General features: G+C 42.5%; 3 protein-coding genes across 11 annotated transcripts in view; 1 reads left to right on the top strand and 2 right to left on the bottom strand.

Annotated features, from left to right (window-relative positions):
- Positions 1–1,891: 1,891 nt before the first annotated feature.
- Positions 1,892–13,543, bottom strand: LOC135519040 (mucin-5AC-like). Of its 3 annotated transcripts, none has more exons than XM_064944078.1 (16): positions 13,213–13,543; positions 9,825–9,929; positions 9,544–9,677; positions 8,993–9,027; positions 8,650–8,735; positions 8,175–8,196; positions 7,973–8,055; positions 7,826–7,848; positions 7,547–7,617; positions 6,534–6,612; positions 6,289–6,314; positions 6,121–6,197; positions 4,852–4,933; positions 3,251–4,105; positions 3,085–3,156; positions 1,892–2,994 (listed from the first exon to the last, which is right to left on the bottom strand). In XM_064944078.1, the coding sequence occupies exons 1-16, from the start codon at positions 13,330–13,332 to the stop codon at positions 2,918–2,920; spliced, it is 1,947 nt and encodes a 648-aa protein (XP_064800150.1). In that variant the 5' UTR covers positions 13,333–13,543; the 3' UTR covers positions 1,892–2,917. The 3 variants fall into 3 exon arrangements, with proteins under 3 accessions (XP_064800150.1, XP_064800151.1, XP_064800152.1); XM_064944079.1 differs by having other exon boundaries at positions 4,852–4,924; XM_064944080.1 differs by having other exon boundaries at positions 4,852–4,918.
- A 574-nt stretch (positions 13,544–14,117) lies between these two features.
- Positions 14,118–24,396, bottom strand: LOC135519038 (uncharacterized). 7 transcript variants are annotated; one of them, XM_064944072.1, is made up of 8 exons: positions 23,895–24,391; positions 19,599–19,705; positions 19,136–19,173; positions 18,940–19,004; positions 18,632–18,728; positions 18,295–18,492; positions 15,587–15,658; positions 14,118–14,830 (listed from the first exon to the last, which is right to left on the bottom strand). In XM_064944072.1, exons 1-8 carry the CDS (start codon positions 24,141–24,143, stop codon positions 14,727–14,729), a joined length of 930 nt encoding a protein of 309 aa, XP_064800144.1. In that variant the 5' UTR covers positions 24,144–24,391; the 3' UTR covers positions 14,118–14,726. The 7 variants fall into 7 exon arrangements, 6 of the variants coding, with proteins under 6 accessions (XP_064800144.1, XP_064800145.1, XP_064800147.1 ...); XM_064944073.1 differs by having other exon boundaries at positions 18,662–18,728; positions 23,895–24,384; XM_064944075.1 differs by lacking the exon at positions 23,895–24,391 and adding an exon at positions 23,217–23,481.
- Positions 24,397–25,747: 1,351 nt separating this feature from the next.
- Positions 25,748–26,169, top strand: part of LOC135519461 (keratin-associated protein 4-3-like) — a 1,005-nt gene continuing 583 nt past the window's right edge. The window contains exon 1 of the mRNA XM_064944695.1: positions 25,748–25,763. Within this exon, the coding sequence (XP_064800767.1) occupies positions 25,748–25,763 (16 nt within the window). The remainder of the gene's footprint in view (positions 25,764–26,169) is intronic.

The following is a 26,169-nucleotide window of genomic DNA, read 5'->3' as shown; positions in this document are numbered from 1 at the left end:
CTAGCTAACCAAAGAGTTCCTGGAGAACATTGGGTTGGCTGAGTTATTGGATGCAGTATTTTCAGCCTGTGTTGAAAGATGTTAGATTATTTCAGACATACGGTATTGTTACTTTTCAGTAATGTATGCACTATACAGTATCTCAGCTGTACAGAAATATTGTACAGGAATATTATAATTGCCTATTTTTATGATGCTTATTAAAAATAATTTGTAGATATATTTACATGACATACGGAGTGTGAGACGGCTGGGTCACGGTTGCTTTGACGAGTGTCTGGTTCCAGTTTTGATTCCATTCCAACAATCACTCATTTATTTCTATGACTATGACATGACTATGCCAATTGTATGAAGTGCCAGTTGGCCTTTCTCAATATGACCCCAGACTGCTGAACCAATATAAATACACTGACCAGCTCAGTACAGTGTTCCTTATTGGACCCAGTTCTGAAGGCCAATTTACTTCAAGGGCAGAAAACCTTTGATCAGTGGTGCCCAAACTGTGTGGCACGAGGGATTGACAGGGGGGAAGCAGTGGTCCCCTCCTTGTACTTGAAGAATTAAGGTCACTAATTAGTAAGGAACTCCCCTCACCTTGTTGTCTACGTCTTAATTGAAAGGAAAAAACTAAAACCTGCAGACACACTGGGCCCTCCGTGGAATGGAATTTGGAGTCCAGGGCTGCGTTCAGTACGGAAAAATAGTGTACAGTTTTCAACCAAATGGAAAACGTTGATGTTCTGAATGACCAGTTGAAAATGGGGAGTTGGGATTGTGCACCTCTGCCCTTTTAAATAAGTCACTCATTGCTTCAAGCCCCCCTCAGCAAATGGAGCAAACATACTACAAAGTCTGTTCCAGAACGTTGAACGTTTTGGGGAAAGGATTCCTTCCGTACAAACCGTCACTCAACGCAGCAAACGTGTAATCCAACTGAAAACACCCAAGGTGAGAATCATTTTTTTTTATAATAATCTTGTTGATGTCCTTTCTTTTCACAATAGCCTAATAAAGGCAGGCAATCTGAAACCATGCTAAAATAGTGCACTTGACTTCCAGTAGTTTCCAAATGAAGCGACATATGCAGTGTTTTACCTTAAATCCAATGTCCTGGAACATGGTAACTTTGCCTTTGAAAGCTGCTTGTCTACAACCACGATCGAATCCCAATCAAAATATGAGCGTGGATTGCATTGTGTTTGGACAGACAGCCCAACTTGTATATTTTTTTCACTAATTGCTCTTTTGAACAATCACATCAGATCTTTTTCAGAGCTTATATGATTGGCCTAAACACCAGGTTTACAGTGGTGGAAAAAGTACCCAATTGTCATACTTGAGTAAAAGTAAAGATGCCTTAATTGAAAATGACAAGTGAAAGTCACCCAGTAACATACTACTTGAGTAAAAGTCTAAAGGTATTTGATTTTTAAATATACTTAAGTTTCAAAAGTAAATGGAATTGCTAAAATGTACTTAAGTATCAAAAGTAAAAGTATAAACCAGTTCTAATTCCTTATTAAGCAAAGAGCACCATTTATGTTTTTGGACAGATAGCCAGGGGCAGACTCCAACACTCACAACCGCTTGGTAAATTATGCCTGTTTAGTGAGTCCGTCAGATCAGAGATGTTCTCTTGATAAGTATGTGAATTAGACAATTTTCCTATCCTGCTAAGCATTCAAAATGTAACGAGTACTTTTAGGTATCAGGGAAAATATATGGAGTAAAAAGTACATTTTCTTTAGGAATGTAGTAAAGTAAAAGTTGTAAAAGGTGGAGGGTATAACATGCCGGTTACCATGCAGAATGTTCATGGTTCAAATCCAAGTGTGGTGTTTATCACCTCAGAATAAGATGGAATAAGGGAACTCTAATCTGCCGCAGACAAGTTTGGTTCTTCATTTATTACTGAATGAATAAAAAGTGTGCGAACATGTAACAGTGCGGTTAAAAGAAGTGGATGAGCAATTAGACACATGCAAGTTGTTCCTACCCATAGGATTTAGGAATAACTCTAAACCCTAATCATGTAGATCATAAGAAGTTCTAGGTACAGAAGATGTTGCACCCCCTTTTGCTCTCAGAACAGCCTCAATTCATCAGGGCATGGACTCTACAAGGTGTCAAAAGAGTTTCACAGGGATGTTGGCCCATGTTGACTCCATAGTAGTGTAAAGCTGGCTGACCATTGGTCGACCATTCTTGATACACACGGGAAAGTGTTTTGAGTGTGAAAAACCCAGCAATGTTGCAGTTCTTGACACAAACCAGTATGATTGGCTGGCTGTCATTTGGGTGGTTACCCGTTTAAAGGCACTTAAATCGTTTGCCATGTCCATTCACCCTCTGAATGGCACACATACACAAGCCATGTCACAAGGCGAAAACATTCTTCTTTAACCTGTCTCCTCCCCTTCATCTACACTGATTGAAGTGGATTTAACAAGTGACATCAATAAGGGATTATAGCATTCACCTGGATTCACCTGGTCAGTCAATGGCATGGAAAGAGGTGTTCTTAATGTTTTGTATACTTGCTATCAACACAATAGCAACACTTTTTGGGATCTATTCAGAGAAATATATATTTATATAAAAATATATATTGTTTAAAGGTAAAACATCCTTTTGTTACTGGCAAGCAAAATGTCAGCCTCTTGTTTCATAATTGGTTCTCGGTCTCGGAGTTTGAACATACAGTATAAACAACAAAAGTATTTTTTTTTTTTTTTGGGGGGGGGGGGGGGGGGATTTATAATATTGACAAGGTAAGAAAGTGGATCTACATAAACTATTGTGAAATCAAATTCTCAATATGGCTGCATAATGCACCCCATAAAATCTTGTGATGCCAATGAACTGAATGAGGGAAGGTGGATTATGGGTGTTGTAGTTGACCTGGCAGGGCTCCTTATCTCTTTAGGGCTGACCTGGCATCCCTTATGGCTGCAGTAGCGCTCTGTAACTCCATTTGCTTCTTCTTAAACTCTGAACAAAGGGGGAGAATACATTAGATTTAACATTCACACAATGCTATGAAAACTCCTGTACACCAATAATTAAACCACCAATTCTCACCTCTCTCCTGCTCTGAGAGCATCTGTGATAATTTTCCAGAAGCCTCCATCACTCTCAGAGAGAGATCATAATCTGAGAGCGAGAAACAAAGTCACAGATTCTGATAATATGCTCCCAACATGGATTCATTTGGTTTTATTTTATACAACCCAACCGTGCCACTCACCTTCCTGACTGGCGTTATCCGACAGGATCCTATTGGAGATGCTGACCATGTCAGAGAAGAAGGTGGTGAAGATGGACTGTGTACAGCCTGCTTCGTTACACCTTCTCCAGAACACTCTGCTGGCTGCAGAGTCAGAGCCAGAACCAATAGGTGAACCTAGTCCTCCGGGCCCAGCCAGGGGATGATTGGATACAGAGTGTGGAGAGGACACAGGGGTGAAACAGCAATCAGGCGGGACGGGTGAGACTGGTGGACTGGTACGAGTAGGTGTGTTGGTGACATTGAGTGGACCAGAGTGGACAGATGAGATGGGACCAGGTGTGAGAGAGCTGCCCTGCCGACCAGAGAGGACAGGTGAGATGGGACCAGGTGTGAGAGAGCTGCCCTGTCGACCAGAGAGGACAGATGAGATGGGACCAGGTGTGAGAGAGCTGCCCTGCCGACCAGAGAGGACAGATGAGATGGGACCAGGTGTGAGAGAGCTGCCCTGTCGACCAGAGAGGACAGGTGAGATGGGACCAGGTGTGAGAGAGCTGCCCTGTCGACCAGAGAGGACAGGTGAGATGGGACCAGGTGTGAGAGAGCTGCCCTGTCGACCAGAGAGGACAGATGAGATGGGACCAGGTGTGAGAGAGCTGCCCTGTCGACCAGAGAGGACAGATGAGATGGGACCAGGTGTGAGAGAGCTGCCCTGTCGACCAGAGAGGACAGATGAGATGGGACCAGGTGTGAGAGAGCTGCCCTGCCGACCAGAGAGGACAGGTGAGATGGGACCAGGTGTGAGAGAGCTGCCCTGTCGACCAGAGAGGACAGGTGAACCAGGACTAGCCGCAGAACACGGCTGAGAACTGCACACTGAGAGGAGAGAGAGAACAAAAAATTGTCTGCATTATCAAAGCTTTTCCAAGACTAAACTAATAAGTAGGGATAGTAAGGAGTGTAGTGGTGTGGGGGCTGTGCTTTGGCAAAGTGGGTGGGGTTATATCCTTCCTGTTTGGCCCTGTCCGGGGGTGTCCTCGGATGGGGCCACAGTGTCTCCTGACCCCTCCTGTCTCAGCCTCCAGTATTTATGCTGCAGTAGTTTGTGTCGGGGGGCTAGGGTCAGTTTGTTATATCTGGAGTACTTCTCCTGTCCTATTTGGTGTCCTGTGTGAATCTAAGTGTGCGTTCTCTAATTCTCTTTCTCTCTCTCGGAGGACCTGAGCCCTAGGACCATGTCCCAGGACTACCTGACATGATGACTCCTTGCTGTCCCCAGTCCACCTGGCCGTGCTGCTGCTCCAGTTTCAACTGTTCTGCCTTATTATTATTCAACCATGCTGGTCATTTATGAACATTTGAACATCGTGGCCATGTTCTGTTATAATCTCTACCCGGCACAGCCAGAAGAGGACTGGCCACCCCACATAGCCTGGTTCCTCTCTAGGTTTCTTCCTAGGTTTGGGCCTTTCTATGGAGTTTTTCCTAGCCACCGTGCTTCTACACCTGCATTGCTTGCTTTTTGGGGTTTTAGGCTGGGTTTCTGTACAGCACTTTGAGATATCAGCTGATGTACGAAGGGCTATATAAATAAATTTGATTTGTAGAAGGTGAGTCGTTACCTGAGAGGTTTGTGTCCTGAGAGGTTTCTTCAGACACCACACACCACATCACAGGCAGCAACAGACTCTGAGACTCAGCATCCAGTATAGAGATACAGTAATGATCAAACCAATAGTTTAGGACCAGGATAGAGATACAGTAATGATCAAACCAATAGTTTGGGACCAGGATAGAGACACAGTAATGATCAAACCAATAGTTTAGGACCAGGATAGAGACACAGTAATGATCAAACCAATAGTTTAGGACCAGGATAGAGACACAGTAATGATCAAACCAATAGTTTGGGACCAGGATAGAGACACAGTAATGATCAAACCAATAGTTTAGGACCAGGATAGAGACACAGTAATGATCAAACCAATAGTTTAGGACCAGGATAGAGACACAGTAATGATCAAACCAATAGTTTAGGACCAGGATAGAGATACAGTAATGATCAAACCAATAGTTTAGGACCAGGATAGAGACACGGTAATGATCAAACCAATAGTTTAGGACCAGGATAGAGACACAGTAATGATCAAACCAATAGTTTAGGACCAGGATAGAGACACAGTAATGATCAAACCAATAGTTTAGGACCAGGATAATAATGATCAAACCAATAGTTTAGGACCAGTTTATAGAGGACCAGGATACAGTAATGATCAAACCAATAGTTTAGGACCAGGATAGAGATACAGTAATGATCAAACCAATAGTTTAGGACCAGTATAGAGATACAGTAATGATCAAACCAATAGTTTAGGACCAGGATAGAGACACAGTAATGATCAAACCAATAGTTTAGGACCAGGATAGAGACACAGTAATGATCAAACCAATAGTTTAGGACCAGGATAGAGACACAGTAATGATCAAACCAATAGTTTAGGACCAGGATAGAGACAAACCAATAGTTTAGGACCAGGATAGAGACACAGTAATGATCAAACCAATAGTTTAGGACCAGGATAGAGACACAGTAATGATCAAACCAATAGTTTAGGACCAGGATAGAGACACTAATGATCAAACCAATAGTTTAGGACCAGGATAGAGACACAGTAATGATCAAACCAATAGTTTAGGACCAGGATAGAGACACAGTAATGATCAAACCAATAGTTTAGGACCAGGATAGAGACACAGTAATGATCAAACCAATAGTTTAGGACCAGGATAGAGACACAGTAATGATCAAACCAATAGTTTAGGACCAGGATAGAGACACAGTAATGCCACAGGAAGTGTTGGACAAGAATAGTCAGAGTTGTGTAACTCACTGAGTCTATGACTGTATCGTCCCCATCGCTATCGTCCCCATCGCTGTCGTCACTGTGTTCAGGTTCTGGCTGACATCCTGAGGAAAACCACAGTGGTTTTGTTATTATCAGGTTTGATATTAAACCTCCTGGCAATATGCTGTGTGTGTGTACCCTGAAATGTTTTACCTCCGGTGAGAGCCTCAGCATGATTTCTGGGATGTAAGAGAGCAATATTATTTTTCTAACGTCACTGTACAATACAGAGGCAGGCAACTGTTATCCCCCCCCCCCCCCCCCCCTTCTAGAATATTTGGTCTACACAGGAACCACATCAACACTGTAAAGATAACATGTGTCATGATTGGGTTTTCATACCCATCAGACTAAGCAGTAGTTTTATTGATACCAGACTGGAGCACCATCATCATTACCTGTGTTCAGACAACACACTGTCTTCTAGATCAGACTCCAAAGGGGCTAACTCCATGTCAATTCCATTCACAACTCCGTCTGTTACAGAACATACACAAATACTAATCAATGCAATGCATCACTCGTCTTTGTAAAAAACTACTGTATATTGAACAAAAATATAAATGCAACATGTAAAGTGTTTCTCGAGATAAAAGATCCCATAAATGTTCCATACACACAAAAAGCTTATTTCTCTCATATGTCTTGCACAAATGTATTTACATCCATGTTATTGAGCATTTTTCTTTTGCCAACATAATCCATCCAGTGGACAGGTGTGGTATATCAAGAAGCTGATTAAACAGCATGATCATTACACAGGTGCAGCTTGTGCTGGGGATAATAAAAGGCCACTAAAATGTGCAGTTTTGTCACACAACACAATACTACAGATGTCTCTGTAGCATTGTAGCAAGTGTCTCTGTAGCACTGTAGCAAGTTTTGAGGGAGTGTGCAATTGGCACGCTGACTGCAGGAATGTCCACAAGACCTGTTGCCAGAGAATTTAATGTTAATTCTCTACCATAAGCCCCCTCCAACGTCATTTTAGAGAATTTGGCAGTACATCCAACTGGTCACACAACCTCAGCCCCCATGTAACCATGCCAGCCCAGGACCTCCACATCTGGCTTCATCACCTGTGGGATTGTCTGAGACCAGCCACTGGACAGCTGATGAAACTGAGGAGTATTTCTGTCTGTAATAAACCCCTTTTGTGGGGAAAAACTCATTCTGATTGGGTGGGCCTATGGCCCAGGCCCACCCATGGCTACACCCCTGACCAGTCATGTGAAATCCATAGATTTGGGCCTAATGAACTTATTTCAATTGACTGATTTCCTTATATGAACTGTAACTCAGTAAAATGTTTGAAATTGTTGTATGTTGCATTTACATTTTTGTTCAGTATAAATATAAATCGACAACAATCAAGGTAATGAAAAGGGAGCCTACAGGAGAAATAAGTAACCTGAGTCTGAGAAACCGTTCTGAATTCTCTTGCTCCACATTCTGGACTTTTTTGATGATTTCACTTCCGGTCTGTGACAGAAAAAGTAACAACTTGGCACAGTGTTCAGAAAAATAGTGTCCAGAGAATTAAAGAGACATATTTATATATTTCACTTTTTGACAACATAGAATGTTAATAAAGCTACATGCACTCAAAAAGCGAAACAGAACAGGGCAGGTCAGCATCAAAGAAACAGACCACCCAACTTCAACATGCATACATGAATTCCATACTTACGTGCTCGAGCAGCTCAACCGTCTCTGTTCCAACAGAAAAAGCAAAGAGATTACGGTTCACTATGATATTATCATATATGATTACATGAGCATATTCCATGACTTTCTTAACTGAAGACACATCCATTCTCAACAGTTAAATACACACCTTGGGTGTTTGTTTCTGCCGTCGTTTACTAGACATGTTGGAGTCACTATGGGAAGATGAGGGTCCTGCCACTGCATCAAGTCCTTTACAATTGAAACATACATTTCTACATGATAAATCTGATCTTTAAACTACAGGGAAACACAACCAAAGGAGAAGTCAAGTCTATGTTGATGTGAGTCAATGGAGACAAATGACTCACCTTTCCGCTCTTTCTGCAACGACTGTGGTTGATGCTTTTTACAATACAACCTACGTGACAAAGACAGACATGCCAGGCTCTCACAACTAAATAATAAAGCATTGTACTGACATTAATGATAGAAATTAAGGAGCAAAGATGTTGTTTTGGAATGAAAAGCGCCTCCTCATACTCACTTGACAATGCCACTATCGATGTGCTCTAGACTGAGGCTTTCCTCTCACAGACCAGACAAAACAGTTGGAAATGGGAACGGAAATGTATTCATTTATTTGTTTTTGCTTCTCAGAATTTACATTTACATTTAAGTCATTTAGCAGACGCTCTTATCCAGAGCGACTTACAAATTTAGCTGGATGATGTGGTTCAATGATGGTGACCAGGTAATCAGTCATATATAGGCCTAGCTATTAACTATCCATTCCACAATGGTCCTGTATGTGTGTTATTACAGTACAGTAGGTGGAATATAGACCTTGGGCGACGTTTCTCCATTGTTGTTCATCGTTGTGTCTGAATCACCGTTGGTAGACAAAGCTCTACTCACTGTTTCATTGGTTGCTGTGTTGAGACAGAAACATCACACATTAACAATTTAAAGAAAAACCTCTAACTTACAGCTTTTTGCTGGTACTGCCAGCTGGACCGGCAGAGGCTGCGTGTTTGTGTACAAAGCCAGGAAGATTTGCCCTGATGGACGAATAGGTATTTAAATCAACTAAACACAACCAGATGGATATTGGGATAAACAAATTAATTGATGTCTACTATAGTAACAGTTACTCAGGTAGCCTACAGGCATGAACCAGCCAACTCACCTGCCATCGCCAGATTATGCTTCAGACAGTACAACCTGTAAAACACAGAGACAGTCATAGAGACCCATTTAATAACATGCTCATGCCCTTTATCTACTTCCCCAGAGTCAGATGAACTCATGGATGCCATTTGTATGTCTCTGTACCCAGTATGAAGGAAGCTAGAGGTAGTTTCGCGAGTCAATGCTAACTATCATTAGCGCAATGACTGAAAGTCTATGGTAGCGCATTGCGCTAACCTTAGTATGCAACTTCCTTCCACCTGCACGCAGAGATGAAAAATGGCATCCACACGTTCATCTGACTCTGGGGAAGTAGATAATTATTGTTTGTTTGTTTTGCTTTTTCATTTGGACACTTGAAAACAAGATGGTGCATCTCAAAATAATTAATCTTGCAAAATTTCTACTAAATAAATAAAGGGCTTCATTGCCAAAATCCTGAAGTATCCCTTTAAATTTGTAAGTGAGAACCACCTCTCATTTGGAATGAAGTTGAAAAATATATTTCCCAGTTGTTTAGAAAGAAAAGACTTTGTGCCTCGCACTTACGTAAACTTCTCTTCTGTGTGGTCATCGACGTTTTGGGCCCCATCTCGCAAAGCGCAGGGGTAGTGGTAGGACTTCTTACAGCGTTTCACCTCACATCCCACTGTGGCACCCTTCTTCTTACATCTGTAACAATTCTGGGTAGGAGAAAAAGTACTGTAAGTAACAGTTTGTTTTGTAATGGCCACATTAGATTAAACTAAACACCATACATAACTAGTTGATCCGACGAAAACAGACTTAATTCCTTCAAACAACCAAAGGAAACAATAAAATAACCTCACCAGTCTGTTTCCCCTTTTCAACTCGTTAAGGACGTCTTCCACAGAGAAACCAAACAAGTCGTCAAACTCTGGCGAATTCTTGCAAATAATCCCTGATGAATACAGCTGCAATTCAGACAACACAGAGCAGAGAGTTACAGGGGCAATCTAGGATTCAAACAACAATCTGGGATTATCATAGATGGTCAGTCCTTGCATCTATGAATTTGTGTGGTTACATAACACGTATATCCCCCTCAAAAATACAAATAAAACACATAATAGGTCTAAATGTTAGGTAAACAATCAAATTCACAGAGCTGTGGATGGGAGGACTGACCATCCATGAGATAAACATTAGTTTTAACCATGTTTTGAAGCCATTCAGTGTTTGTTTACAATTACATTGTTTACAAACAAACAATGGATGTTATTTTTGGGCGGCCATGCATGTTATTTTGGGGGTTCTGAGTGTGTATGATAGTTGTACTAAACTCATAAGGAATGCATGGCCGCGGGAGGATGTTTTGGGGTGGGGGATTTTCTCTCCGCTCTGCTGACGAGTATATTTTTCCCCTAATGTAGGGTTTCCAAACTCGGTCATAGTTGGTTATTTGAATCAGCTGTGTGATGCAAGGGCAAATAACTAAACGTGCACCCGGTGGGGGCCCCAGGACCGAGTTTGGGAAACTCTGGTCAAACCAAAACGACCTAGAAAAGTACTGTAATCGCTCAGCACAATTAATTTTTACATTTAACCTTTATTTAACTAGGCAAGACAGTTAAGAACAAATTCTTATTTACAATGACGGCCTACCCCAGCCAAACCCTCCCCTAACCCGGGCGATGCTGGGCCAATTGTGCACTGCCCTATGAGACTCCCGATCACGGCCAGTTGTGATACTGCAAGGGATCAAACCCGGGTCTGTAGCACTGAGATGCAGTGCCTGAGACCGCTATGCCACTGGGGAGCAGTTGGGGGACACCCAGGACTGAGTTTGGGGAAACCCTGGGGTAGACATAAATAGATTAGGAAATTACTATGAACTAATACAATGTTTCAAGTTGTATATATTACTTTGTTTTTATTTGATTACTTTATTATTTTGAATTCCTTAAAGTCATCTCCTCTCTGCTCAGACAGTAGCAGCCAAACAGCTCTCCGTAGCTGATGTGAGCAAGAAATTTCGCCAGGTCAACATTCGCAAGGTCGCGGGGCCAGAAGGATTACCAGGATGTGTACTCAAAGCGCGGACCAACTGGCAAGTGTCTTCACTGACATGTTCAAACTCAAACTCTCCCTGACCTAGTCTGTAATACCTACATGTTTCAAGAAGACCACAATAGTCCTTGTGCCCAAGAACGCCAAAGTAACCTGCTGTACTCCCTGTTCACCCACAACTGCGTGGCCAAGCACGACTCAAACACCATCATTAAGTTTGCTGACAACACAACAGTGGTAAGCCTGATCACCGACAACGATGAGACAGCCTATAGGCTGGAAGTGTGGTGCCAGGACAACAACCTCTCCCTCAACGTGAGCAAGACAAAAGAGCTGATCGTGGACAACAGAAAAGGAGGGCCGAACAGGCCCCCATTAACATCAACAGGGCTGTAGCGGAGCAGGTTGAGAGCTTCAAGTTCCTTGGTGTCCACATCACCAACAAACTATCATGGTCAAAACACACCAAGACAGTCATGAAGAGGGCATGACAATGTCTATTATCCCTCAGGAGACTGAAAACATTTGGCATGGGTCCCCAGATACTCAAAAAGTTCTACAGCTGCACCATAGAGGGCATCCTGGCAGGTTGCATCTACACCTGGTATGTAAACTGTTCAGCATCCGACCATAGGGCGCCTCAGAGGGTAGTGCGTACGGCCCAGTACATCACTGGGGCCAAGCTTCCTGACATCCAGGGCCTCTATGCTAGTCGGTGTCAGAAGAAAGACCAAATAAATGTTCCACTTCAGCTACCCAAGTGAAACGGTTCTCTCTGCTACTGCATGGCAAGCGGTACTGGAGCTCAGCGTCCCACATGGTTCGAGTTGATTTCTCTCATGAATGAGTTGATTTCTCTAGAGAAAAGGCGCGTTGGGATCACAAAAAAAATAAAAATAAAACAAACTAAATGGAATTCAAGCAATTTAATCGACGTCCGTTACTTAGTTGTTTAATAACAACTAACTCTGTCGGTTAATCGTTCAGTATTACCCCCACATAACTGGCCCACATCTCCAACCTAGGCCAGAGAAGACCTTTGCCTAGGGCTAACAGCATTGAGAATTTAAATGGGAAAGTAAACCACAAAGCCATGCAGTCTATTTAATTTGTAAAGGTGGTCTCTTCTTTAGTGGTCTCCTATCGTAACCAAGCCCAAATAGAGCCCCACCAAAAACAGTGCAGTATGAAGATGGGCTAAAACTGCTCCTCCAATAGAAAACCCTCGATCACACTCGTAGGCATTGTCATGGCGACGTTGTCTAGCAAAGGCATAATGGTCGTCTTGCGCATGTGCACGCTGTCAAATCAAAGGGACTCCTTCGATATTAAGTTTTTTTAATATATATTTTTTACAAAAATTTAAATGGGCTTTAGGATTGAGAAGTTTGCGGAACTTACCGGTTTAGGAAGGCAATTGGGTGTGTTAGTAAATTCACTCTAGAGTGCGCTCTGGTCGTTCGTAAATTCAGAGCTTTCGTTCAGAGCGCACTCTAGAGTTTTTATTTATTTCACCTTTATTTAACCAGGTAGGCCCGTTGAGAACAAGTTCTCATTTACAACTGCGACCTGGCCAAGATAAAGCATAGCAGGTTGAACAGACAACACAGAGTTACACATGGAGTAAACAATTAACAAGTCAATAACACAGTAGGGGAAAAAAGAAAAAAAGAGAGTCTATATACATTGTGTGCAAAAGGCATGAGGAGATAATTACAATTTTGCAGAGTGAATTTCCTAACACACCCAATTGCCTTCCTAAACCGGTAAGTTCCGCTAACGTTCCCGGAACTCTCGCGATGTTGCATCTCTGGGTTTAGAAACCCCGCGGCCCCATATTGTCCACCATAGCTTGTTAGCTCAGTGTTTCCCAAACTCGGTTCTCTGGACCCCAAGGGGTGCACGCCCTAACAATACACAGCTGATTAAAATGATCAAATATTGATGATTACTTTAATCAGCTGTGTAGTGCTAGGGAACACACAAAAACGATCCATTGGGGATCTCGAGTGCTGGCGAAAAAACTCAAACGTGCACCCCTTGGGGTCAAGAGGACTGAGTTTGGAAAACCCTGTTAACTCGTTTTAGTTCTCTTTGCTAGCCTATCAGCACCAAAATCTTCAACCAAAGCAAAATTATCCGTGTCGTTTCAATAACAGGTCGCAGCAATAGAGCTTTTCATCTTACCAAGCAGTTCTGATGAGCGGTGATAGAACCTTTCGTTGATAACGGTCCAGTTGTCCGATTTTCCTCGGACGTTAGACAAAGTACGCATTGGACTTTCTTGCCATGTTGATCGGTAGCCATCCTGCAGGTGTTCGTGTATTATCTTTCGCAACAACTTCCCAAATCAGAAAATTGTTCGCGCCAACCTCAGTCAAGTCTGCCACTAAGAAATTCCGTGTTGGCTGGGCATCCGGTTTCGCTTCTTCAGAAATGTTGTCGAGGCAAGTATCCGTGTGGTTTTAGTTTCATTCTACTTGGGGGGTGCAAGAGGGCATTGTGCACTGCCAACAGTAAACGTCAACTATACTTAAAAATACAAACGCAACAATGTTTTAAGATTTTACTACGTTAATGAGAAAATCAGTCTAATGAAATAAATTAGGCCCTAATCTATGGATTTCACATGACTGGGAATACAGATATGCATCTGTTGGTCAAAGACGCCCTAAAAGAAAAGGATCTCGTCATGGTCTTTCTGTGCATTCAAATTTCCATCGATAAAATGCAATGGTCCACCGCCACCATGGGGCACTCTGTTCACGACTTCAGCAAACCGCTGGCACACACGACCATACGTTGTCTGCGGTTAATTTCAAACCTTGCAATTTCAAACCTTGCTGACGTTTTACCATCACGTGTCTCTAAGCTTATGAATAGTTGGGAACATATTTAAATTAAAATCAATTGGAGCGCATTTCCGGGTGTTTTATGTCAAACGAAAATGTTTAAATATGTTTTTCTCATAAAAGTTGGGGAACTCTGGTATAACAATACATTCTGAGAAATCATCTTTGCCACTTAGTTTTCTCCCTTCACTGTAGAGCATGTGCAGAAACCTTGTAATTTGTACCATTTACTATAAAAAGTCATGTTCAGGACATTTTTTAATCTGAAATAATCACAATCCATTTACATACATTTAATTCATTCTCAGAACATCACAGGTCTCAACTTCACACTCAAGTATACAATATTAGTGTATTTTAAATAATTTATCTTATAGTACTAGTGGACATAGTAACCGTCAAAAAAGTTGACTAATTTGCACATTCAGTATATTAGGATATAGTTGGTCTGTTAAGGGTTAGTGAGCATATAACATACAGTACAGAGGGGTAGACTAAGGATCACCTAACATCAAAACATCACCAATAACCTCAGAACCAATGTCTGTCAAAAGATTATAAGGTATAACATGCCACTCAAGTTAGTGGCCAGGGTGAAAAACTGCATTCAAATATCAGAGTCAAATATCAGAGTTTAAGTTTGAACATGGGTAGAAAAATATGTCAAATACAAAAGGTTTGAAATATTTACATTTTGGTTAAAAGGAGGGCCTGTTTTTCCTGACGATGGGATTGGACCAGGGAAAACTCCAAGTCCTATACCTTCCTAGTTCAGTCAAGTTGTCAGAAAACCCAGGCCCTGGTTATAAACACCTTTATAAAACTGCTTTGATCTTCAGCGGTGCTCCGTCATGATGAGGTGAAGCTCATGGCGCAAGCATCTCTCATGGCAGACCTGGCAGTCCTCACCGCTACAGTCTCTCTCTGTAGCTCCCTCAGTCTCTTCTCCATTTCTGGAAAAAGGGAGGGAAAAAAAACAGGGCATCAAGGTGACAGCAGTTCTCTGTCTGACTACTGGCCAGTGGGTGTGACCGATCAGGGTACGAGCCCGGAGGGTCTCCTGCATGCCACATGACTATGTTAGCCCATCGAGCTAAAGCCTATGTAACAGTATAACTTTAGACCGTCCCCTCGCCCATACCCGGGCACGAACCAGGGACCCACTGCACACAACAACAGTCACCCACGAAACATCGTTACCCATCGCTCCACAAAAGCAGCGGGGAACCACTACTTCAAGGTCTCAGAGCAAGTGACGTCACCGATTGAAACGCTATTTAGCGCGCACCGCTAACTAAGCTAGCCGTTTCACATCCGTTACACCTAGGCATTAGCTGTACTCGATACCATCTACTGTATCTTGCCTATGCTGCTCTGTACCATCACTCACTCATATATCCTTATGTACATATTCTTTATCCCCTTACACTGTGTATAAGACAGTAGTTTAGGAATTATTAGTTAGATTACTTGTTGGTTATTACTGCATTGTCGGAACTAGAAGCACAAGCATTTCGCTACACTCGCATTAACATCTGCTAACCATGTGTATGTGACAAATAAAATTTGATTTTTTGATTTGATTTGATTTAGCTCAGGAAGATATTCTTCAGGTGTCAGGCAAGGTTACTTGTACTTCCGAGCCAGAATTCCGATGAGGAGCTAACTTATGGGGACTTTATTCCGTGCATGTTGTTAAAATACTTTACCTTGATCTCTTTTGGTAAAGATCTCTGGCAGCATCCCAGAGGCCTCCAGCACTTTCAGGGTGAGGTTGAAATCTGTGAACACAGGAAATTAATTAGGTTAATATTGTTACGTTTCCCAGGTTCTGTGTTGTGGGTTTGTTTGTGTGTTTTTCAGGCTGGCTTCCTGAATTCCAAGCAACTGATTGGAGCTCTGACCCTGCCCTCGTCAGGGGATTCAGCTGTCTGCAATTACTGACTCCTTCTGCAGCTTGAAAAGCCAGTGTTCCTTTGTTAGGAGAGAGCTTCTTTGTATGTGCTGTGTTGGTTGTTAGTCTGGTAAATTTGTTGTAAAGTATTTTGTAGCCGTAACTTCTGAGGTATGTGTAACAGTTTAGCTAACGCCCCTTTCCTCGCCCCTACCTGGGCTCGAACCAGGGACCCTCTGCACACAACAACTGACACCCACGAAGCATCGTTACCCATCGCTCCACAAAAACCGCTGCTCTTGCAGATCAAGGGGAACAACTACTTCAAGGTCTCAGAGCAAGTGACGTCACCGATTGAAAAGCTATTAGCGCGCACCCCGCTAACTAGCTATCCATTTCACATCGGTTACATATGCCAAAAGGACTAATACCTGTGCGGACCACCCCCTGTATTTTGGTTAGCGCGCCAGGTGGCGTTAAGAACAGGTAGGTAGGACTAACTTATCATCTCCACCCTACCTGACACCCTAGACCCACTCCAATTTGCTTACTGCCCAAATAGGTCCACAGACGATGCAATCTCAACCACACTGCACACTGCCCTAACCCATCTGGACAAGAGGAATACCTATGCGAGAATGCTGTTCATCGACTACAGCTCGGCATTTAACACCATAGTACCCTCCAAGCTCGTCATCAAGCTCGAGACCCTGGGTCTCGACCCCGCCTTGTGCAACTGGGTACTGGACTTCATGACGGGCCGCCCCCAGGTGGTGAGGGTAGGCAACAACATCTCCACCCCGCTGATCCTCAACACTGGGGCCCCACAAGGGTGCGTTCTGAGCCCTCTCCTGTACTCTCTGTTCACCCACGACTGCACGGCCTTGCACGTCTCCAACTCAATCATCAAGTTTGCGGACGACACAACAGTGGTAGGCTTGATTACCAACAACGACGAGACGGCCTACAGGGAGGAGGCGAGGGCCCTCGGAGTGTGGTGTCAGGAAAATAACCTCACACTCAACGTAAACAAAAACTAAGGAGATGATTGTGGACTTCAGGAAACAGCAGAGGGAACATCCCACTATCCACATCGATGGAACAGTAGTGGAGAGGGTAGTATTAAGTTCCTCAGCATACACATCACAGACAAACTGAATTGGTCCACTCACACAGACAGCATCGTGAAGAAGGCGCAGCAGCGCCTCTTCAACCTCAGGAGGCTGAAGAAATTCGGCTTGTCACCAAAAGCACTCAAACTTCTATAGATGCACAATCGAGAGCATCCTGGCGGGCTGTATCACCGCCTGGTACGGCATCTGCTCCGCCCACAACCGCAAGGCTCTCCAAAGGGTAGTGAGGTCTGCACAACGCATCACCGGGGGCAAACTACCTGCCCTCCAGGACACCTACACCACCCGATGTTACAGGAAGGCCATAAAGATCATCAAGGACAACACCCACCCGAGCCACTGCCTGTTCACCCCGCTATCATCCAGAAGGCGAGGTCAGTACAGGTGCATCAAAGCTGGGACCGAGAGACTGAAAAACAGCTTCTATCTCAAGGCCATCAGACTGTTAAACAGCAACCACTAACATTGAGTGGCTGCTGCCAACACACTGACTCAACTCCAGCCACTTTAATAATGGGAATTGATGGGAAATATAATATACATCTCTCGCCACTTTAAACAATGCTACCTAATATAATGTTTACATACCCTATATTATTCATCTCATATGTATACGTATATACTCTACTCTATATCATCTACTGCATCCTTATGTAATACATATCACTAGCCACTAACTATGCCACTTTGTTTACATACTCATCTCATATGTATATACTGTACTCTATACCATCTACTGTATCTTGCCTATGCTGCTCTGTACCATCACTCATTCATATATCCTTATGTACATATTCTTTATCCCCTTACACTGTGTATAAGATATTAGTTTTGGAATTGTTAGTTAGATTACTTGTTGGTTATTACTGCATTGTCAGAACTAGAAGCACAAGCATTTCGCTACACTCGCATTAACATCTGCTAACCCATGTGACAAATAAAATTTGATTTGAACTTCCTTTGCTTTGGTTCCCTCCAGCCCCTTTTTCCCATATTTACCGTGTTAAGGAAATAAATTCCCTGTTAACGGTACTATTCTCTGCCTCGGTCATGGTTACCGCACCTACAATCACATACCTCTTTCACTCCATAGGAAGTTGTTTCCTCCTCCAGGAGACGTACGTAACATAGTGGGGGCTCATCTGAGATTTGAACCCGGGACCTCTCGCACCCCCAAGTGAGAATCATACCCCTATACTGACACTAACATGAAAGTGTATTACAAGCACTCGTCCAACAAGGAGCAGTACTACAGTTGACAAGTGCACTTTGAAAACGCGCATGCTCCAGTTTAGTTAGCCGACAACGGTACCAAACTGTTTTATCTTATAAGGAGTCGTCCGTATCATTCCATTTAGTGTCCTTTTATTCCTCAAGTGTTCAGTCTCACCTTCCTCGCTGGCCTGCTGGGATGCAATCCTCTCAGTGATGATGCTGAGGCGGGAGGCGAACTCCGAGAAGATGAATTGTGTGCAGCCTGCCTGGTGGCACTTCTTGAAAAACTGTGAAGCCAGACTAGTATTGGACCCAGAACCAGATGAGCCAGGAGGCCCCGAATCCTCAGGTGACCCTGAACCACAGCTGGAGTCTGGGGATGGAACAGAAAGGGGAAGAGTCAACCCCTGTTAAGTGTACATTGGATATGTAAATATGTAGGTAAATCAATCATAGTCCAAATGCTACCGCAAATTATTTTCACTTGCTTCACTGTTTAGTTTAGTGCATACATTCACTGTAGTCCCAACTCCCCCACACACCTGTTTGGTCTGGGAGGAGGGAGTCCAGTTGTTCTACTTTGATGATGGAAAGATGGCTCTTGGAGGACTGCCCAGACAGAAAGGAAGAGGTTTGAGTAGAAGAAATGAGGAGCAAAGGTGCTGTAGCTTAGCCTGGTCCCAGATCTGTTTGTGCCATCATGCCACTCTGTCATGCCAAGCATCATTTATGGAGTGACAAGAAGTTGAATGATAACAGAAACGGACCCAGGCTAACTGCAGCTAACTACAAGAGTTTGAGCAACGCTTTCCCAACTCACCTCCCCATTCTCAAATGCTGGTCCCTCAAGTCCATACTGAAACTCAAACTGCTCTGGAGCTCCACCTACAGCATAAAATAATCAGTATATGAGAGACATAACCACAATATTCTTCTTATGAGACAATCTGAAAGTCCACATATTTGACTACACAGGGCATCTTGGATTGAAACTTAATACAACAACAGAAACCAACCTTCTGTCAAGGCTACCTCTGAAGTATTGGGTTCTTGCCTGGGAGATGTTAAGAACATTAAGAACACAGAAATACAAAGTTAAACCATTAGAACACAATGTACAGTCTGGCAAAGGCTTGGCCATTTAAAAAAAACTAGAATCACACATTTTATATGAACTAAATATATAACTAGTCTGTCAGATTTGATTATGGTCTCTGACAATCTAATACAATAGGCCTACACAAACGTGTTACCATTGTTTAAACTTCCAATAAACATGATACACTGAATTGTGGCGCTGTCAATGTGTTGACTCCTAGTTGAACCCCTCCTACCAAAACCAATGAGTAAACTGACATTATTAAACTGCAGTGCTTTGCGCTTTGTGGTACATGTTTTTTGTGCTGCTATTTTGGCCGGGTCTCTTGCAAAATAGATCTCAATGACACTAACCTGGTAAAAGTAAATTAAAGTACCCACTTTGACATCCCTCGTTTAGGGTGTGGCTCCTCATCCTCACGTGTGCTCTTCTTGGACTGCGTCTTCTCTTCCTTTATTGCAGCTTCTCTTTTGCTGTACTTCAACGACTGAAAAATCATTCATACCACATAACCATTAACAAAACACATTATGGTATGTCATGTTCCAAATCAGATTGACTATTAACCATGTGAATTTATGCAGCAGAAAGCACTAGCGAGCACAACACGCCGAACACAAATATAACATGCAACATGTAAAGTGATGGTGCCATGTTTCATGAGCCAATTGTTTTTTTACATCTATTTTTCCATATGCACAAAAAGCTTATTTCTCTCAATTTTTGTGCACAAATTTGTTTACATCTCTGTTAGTAAGCATTTCTAATTTATCAAGATAGTCCATCTACCATACAGATGTGGCATATCAAGAAGCTGATTAAACAGCATGATCATTACACAGGTGGGGACAATAAAAGGCCACGAACATGTGCAGTTTTGTCACAACGCCACACCTGCATAGCCATATGAAATCCATAGATTAGGGCCTAGAAAACAATTACTTATATGAACTGTAACTCAGTAAAATCGTTGCATGAGGTGTTTATATTTTTGTTCAGTATATCGTCGCCCACCAGATGTATACCAAAACAAGTGGTTGAGCTGTTTTTTGTTTTAAAATTGTACATATTGTCCCTGAAGATTTTGTTGGGTGGTTTTATAGACTACCCGTAAAACTTCAATTAACAACCCGGGCATTTATTTACTTCAATCACTGAACACAACCGCCGTGTATTAGAGACAGGCATCTAATTGAGCCTTTAATTTACTTTTTACCCCCCCCAAATATAATTTAGAGCACAGTAAAAACATACAAAATGGACTCCAGGCATTATCACCTTTCTGTAGCTTCATTCACCTCAGTCAATATGGGATTTAACATGTCACACAATAATTAATTAGATGCTATGAACTCGCTCAGCACCGGGATTAAAACTCGTTTAGATTGATGTCACATCAAACAGCAGTTACTTAGCCACTAAAACACGTCGGCAGGGACTGCAGCAAGGGAAATTGGTGGTGTGACGTCATCGCAGCAATGGCAAAATGTCACATAGCGACAAATCAAAGCACCAATAGCTGATCTCAATGAAAAATAGTTGTCGAACCCTACTCTCCATAAAGCCAGCCATTGTTTAGTAACTATGGGGCAAAACCAACGGGGTTGGCTTAAATTGTCGAAAACATGTGAACTTTATTTTGTCTCCAATGTTTATTGGAAACAAATACGCTTGCACAATGAGCACTTGTCTCATATACATTGTTAGTTGTTGGTTTTATTTATTTAACTAGGAAAGTCAGTTAAAAACAAAATCGTATTTACAATGACGGCCTACCCTGGCCAAACTCTAACCCAGACGACGCTGGGCCAATTGTGCACCGCCCCATGGGACTCCCAATCGAACCAGGGTGTGTAGTGACCTCTCTAGCATTGAGATGCAGTGCCTTAGACTACTGTGCCACACAGAAGCGATGGTTACGTAGCTAGTGAAATTTTGCAATATTATGGTATCAAGAACGAGATAAAACTGGCAGAAATGAGCAAGCTATGATTCCCCACACGGAGTTTATTGATGCTAGCAATCTGGCCATCCAGAAACACAAAATAAGGACTTCTGCCCATTGAATCTCTGCATCATTGGTGATGTAGTCAACTAACCCATCTAGCTGTACAAACAGCCTTACCTCATGTTTCTAGGCGTCCACATGGTCCTAAAGCCACCTAACAATACCGCTAAACTGTATTTGCCTTTTACATTGGGATTGGAATGATTAGAGTAGCCTATTTTAAATGGTTACATTAGGGTATGTCGACTATTAAAAGGGACAGTTAGGCGGTTATTTGAGACAGCATTTCATTTCAGTTTTACCGGTACGCTAATAACATGTACTAATATCCAATGGACAAACTAACACACAGTGGATGATCATAATAATAGCTCTCTACTTTACCCCGACGGTCGTTTTTGATTTACGACCCAAAGCTTCTGTTACGGTGGCTGGGTGCTTGTATTTGATGTGGTTTAACATGCTGCCGTTGTTGTATCGGAGTATTGCTTTGCAAAGCCGACATATACACATATCAATGCCTTTTCTGGTGAAATACATCTAAGATGTGCTACTTTGAGCACGTCACATCGCTTCCGTTTTATATTGTGACAGATTTTATCTAGTCAAAACCTTTCCTTGAGATCTCTGCTGCACAAGCCAAATTAGCAAGTTAAAAAACACTATTTAGAGTGCGGTTTTAACCGAAGGTCAAATCGATAAGAATAACCGGTTAGATAGCAAAATAGACTTTTTCCCGGCTGGCATCTACAAGCGTATATCCGCAAATCCATGTAACGGAAATGTGCGCATGATTAGTCATGAATTAATATAATATAACTCCAAGAACTCATTGGTCGTCTCAAATATAGCTCTTAACATCAGAAAATGTATAGCTATTTAGTGCCGACTCTTATACCTGCGGTCTCTTGGGCGCTCCAATATCTATAGCTCCATTGCTTTTGTCTGGTTACCAGCACAGCGTCAGAAAAGACGGAGGTCTCAAATTTGTTCTGGTAACGTTAGTCCTTTTCGGAGGTCCAGTTTACCTGATGCCGAGACTCTAAATGCCTTTTCATGCCACTGGTGCTACCTCCTTTACATCTGATATTCCGGTCGCAGTGTTTACATTTTGCCAGTGCCGCTTCTATTCTGTCGAAGCTGTGCCACACAGCTGAACCAAAGCTGGGTGAACTTGGTGTAGACATTGTGAATGAAGAGAACAAATAAACAACCAAACCACCAGAGTAACCTACGGGTTACCTTCACCAAAAGAGCTGCGTTGAATGTGAGCGCAGATACTGTATATAATGACGAGATGGTTTGGCCTCCGCCCTAACAATGGAAGTAGTTGTCCCAAAGGCGGGAATGTAGTCGGTTTATCGCTGTATTCCCGCGGACAGATTTTGACGTGAATGAACCATCTCGCTTCCTCTCTGGTGTGAGTGACCAAAGATTTTCTATTATTTCGACAAGATAGTCGAGTGACCACAAACAATGGAAATACATATCCTCAAATATGGAATACAGGCTAGATCAGGTGGTACCATTCTAGCAAATTAGAGGGCAGATCCGCGTGTGAACAAGATGCACAACTCCGATAGTTTCTCTCCAAATTGCCACGTGCGTCCACTTATCAGTGCATTCGTAACAACCTAACCATTACTAAACTTCGTTTCGATCAAATACGCCTCAAGTAGCAAGCAACTTTCGTTGACCAAAATCTACACCCACTGACCTCCATACAAAAATCCCACTTGTGGTCTTATTTTCGTGGACACATTTTGTGCGGCGTAAACCCTTTCACGACGCTTCTTCATCTTGAATGACCAAACGTCGCCTATTTACCGTATTAACTGCACTTGGGATCAAAACTAATGACGCATTCTGAATGTATGGCAACCTCTGAGTAATAAAGAGCAAGAGAAACGTGTCTTTGACCAGTCCAGATATCACACTTTTTTTAATGAGTTTGCCTAAGAATTAAATAAAATACTTCCAGGACTCTTACCTCTAACGGTCGCCATCAGCTCTCGCTGCGTTTTGATATGTCTTAGCGACAGATCCTTTCTAAATGTCTCAACGTGGATGTTGTGCTACCGCTCGTCCGCTTCAGAGCAGCCGCACACAGCTTGCATGTCACACTTTCGGAAGATATTTCATTGAAATATCTCCACGTGTGACTTCTATATTTTTTACGGTCTCTGCTTCTACATTCCATATCTCACAACTGCTGGTTCTTAGTGTAATGGAAGCATCGTTTGAGCTATCAACTGCAGTCTTTGGTGGCCGTCTGGATCTGCGACATTTCATTGCACATGTGCTGGGATTAAAGGTAAACGTTTTCACCACTCCACATAGCCGACACATACAAAAGCAACATTTTGAAAATAATAAATCAAGCATTCTGCTTGACAATAGCACGCATTTTATGTTAAGTCTCACACGCACATAAACGAGTCCAATTTGAGCCCCCCCCAAAATAAAATAAAAATCATAACCGCACAAACTGATCTATCGGACCCGACTGCAAACCGCCATTAGGAAAGACTGCTACCCCAACCCGAACCATGTGGAATTGAACCAACGGCCACAACCCGAGCTAACCACCTTTGTCCTTCCTGCTGCGCATTTTAAGCTCCGCGTTTTGCACTACAATTTGCTACTGTGCAATCAATAGACGTCTTACCGTGCATTTCTCAATGTGTTTTTTCAAGCTGGAAGTGCCTGTTCTATGGCTGTCATAAGCTAACACCCGCTTGCACTTTTTGCATGCTGCGAATCCATCCACATGTTGTTTGTCAGCGTTAACGATTACTCCAAAATGATCCCATACATTTGATTTAACTCGTGCCCTGTTTTTCACGATTCTGAGCTCCCTATTTTTTATCTTTTGGGTCAAATTCTGGTTTTCTGTGGTATGTTTTTTGCTTTCCATTTTTTCGGTCTTCTCTGGCTGTGCGGGTAGGGTTATCCTGTGGGTTGTTTTTACTGTCTGCGCGCTGCATGTGATGTAAACTACCGTAGCAAAGAATAGTTTAGCTGTAGGCTTCTATACGCATTCTAGAATGACATTTACAAGCAATACAAAACCCGATAAGATTCAATACACACACTTTACAGTGTTAATTTGAGCACTTTTTGGTTGATCTAGGGCTCTATTAGCCCTAGACTCTCAGTTGCATTATATTACACTAGTCATTAGACAAAGGCGTATTTTGTAGGGGGAGTTTTAAGAGCTCAGATGCCTGGTCTGAACATTAACACGCATCACATGTGGTACAGTTTTGGAAGCATAAGGACATTATCTGTATCAGCTAGAAAACAAAAAGTTGAATTGATACAAATGTATAGGGTTAGTGTCCCCCCCCCACACACGGGCATACCGCCATGTTACAGCACTTTAACGGAGAATGGTGCTAATTAGCTGTCTATTCTGGAAGTGCAGTTTCGTTGGATGGAGGCACCCATAGCTGTATGGATCTATTCAAATCTGCTACAGTACGTGTATTTTAATTTATTTTAAGTATTCTTTCTCGCTATAAGGGCCATATGTTTCGAAAGCTGTATTACAAGGGAGACAAGACAATGGTCCAAGACTAGACGTAACATAGTAAACGTAAATCGGGAAAAGGCAGAACGCCGCCTAGAGTTTGAGAGCTAGGGCTCTATTCAACCAGTAGCGCCGAAGATCCGCTTTATAGCGAGATTGAAAATTAATAGCAATGTTCCCATTGTCACGGAGACGGCATTCACGGGTAAACAACATATGTAGGCTCAATCAGAAACTACCTTTAAATGTTAACGCCGGTGTTTCGATACTTGGGCGATAAGATTTTAATCCAGCCCTTAAGGCTCTATTCAATCATATCTGCTTAAGCCGATATCCGCATAGTGGTTATGTTGGAGGTGGAACTTCATTAGAGCTGGTCAATCAACAAGTGTCTGCTGGTATTGTATCTAAAGTGGACAATGCTAATTGGCTGCACTGTTGCATTAGGAGAAAGTCCATAGAGAGAGAGGATTTATCTTTGTATCTGTGCCAATACAGCCTCAATACTGTGAGACACTATATCCATTTGAAGTAGTCAATTTTCTTCTTCACAACAGGCTGATCCCTCTTGATCACCAGGAGGGATTCAGCCAATGAAGTTAATTTGAGTCACATCAACTTTTATTGCCCAATTAACCTATAGTCACCCTGCCATCAACCAAATGTTTTCAGGGATACAGCTAATTCAACCTAACCCAATTTACCTTTCCCCTGAAAATCTCACTGTCCAACAGGCAGCTTTCAAATACACAGTAACTCCTCACTGTTCAACAGGCAGCTTTCAAACACACAGTAACTCCTCACTGTTCAACAGGCAGCTTTCAAACACACAGTAACTCCTCACTGTCCAACAGGCAGCTTTCAAACACACAGTAACTCCTCACTGTTCAACAGGCAGCTTTCAAATACACAGTAACTCCTCACTGTCCACCAGGCAATAAGATAGTCATAGGCCTACCATAGGTCATACTGGTTACTTCCATGGTCACATGTTTGAGGTGACTGGTAACACTCATAGAGCAACAATATGAAAAGCTAAACAAGGTATACTTTACATTCCTTGCGTTCATAATCTTTTTATTTACAATAACTTTCTATTTAAATAAATAAAGAGTCTTGTCTATTTCTAGACAATCAAAGGAACCATGAATCTTGGGGGTGACAGAATTGTAACAGTGACACAGGCCTACAGTACAACAAGACCGGGTACTTCAAAAACCCATTGTAGAACACTGCATCAATGAATTGATGCTGTCATAACTCAGAACAGTAAATAAATAAAATTCACTATCCATTTAACAAACATTTCCCTTTTTTTATTTTTATATTACAGGCTACAGAGATGGGCTCCTGGATCACCTCAAGGTCACCCTTGATCGAGCACTACATATGTGGAATGTCAGGATTTGGC

This window comes from Oncorhynchus masou, chromosome 29 (genome assembly GCF_036934945.1).
Source record: "Oncorhynchus masou masou isolate Uvic2021 chromosome 29, UVic_Omas_1.1, whole genome shotgun sequence".
NCBI classification, from domain to species: Eukaryota; Metazoa; Chordata; class Actinopteri; order Salmoniformes; family Salmonidae; genus Oncorhynchus; species Oncorhynchus masou.
This window is presented reverse-complemented; position numbering and strand designations above follow the sequence as displayed.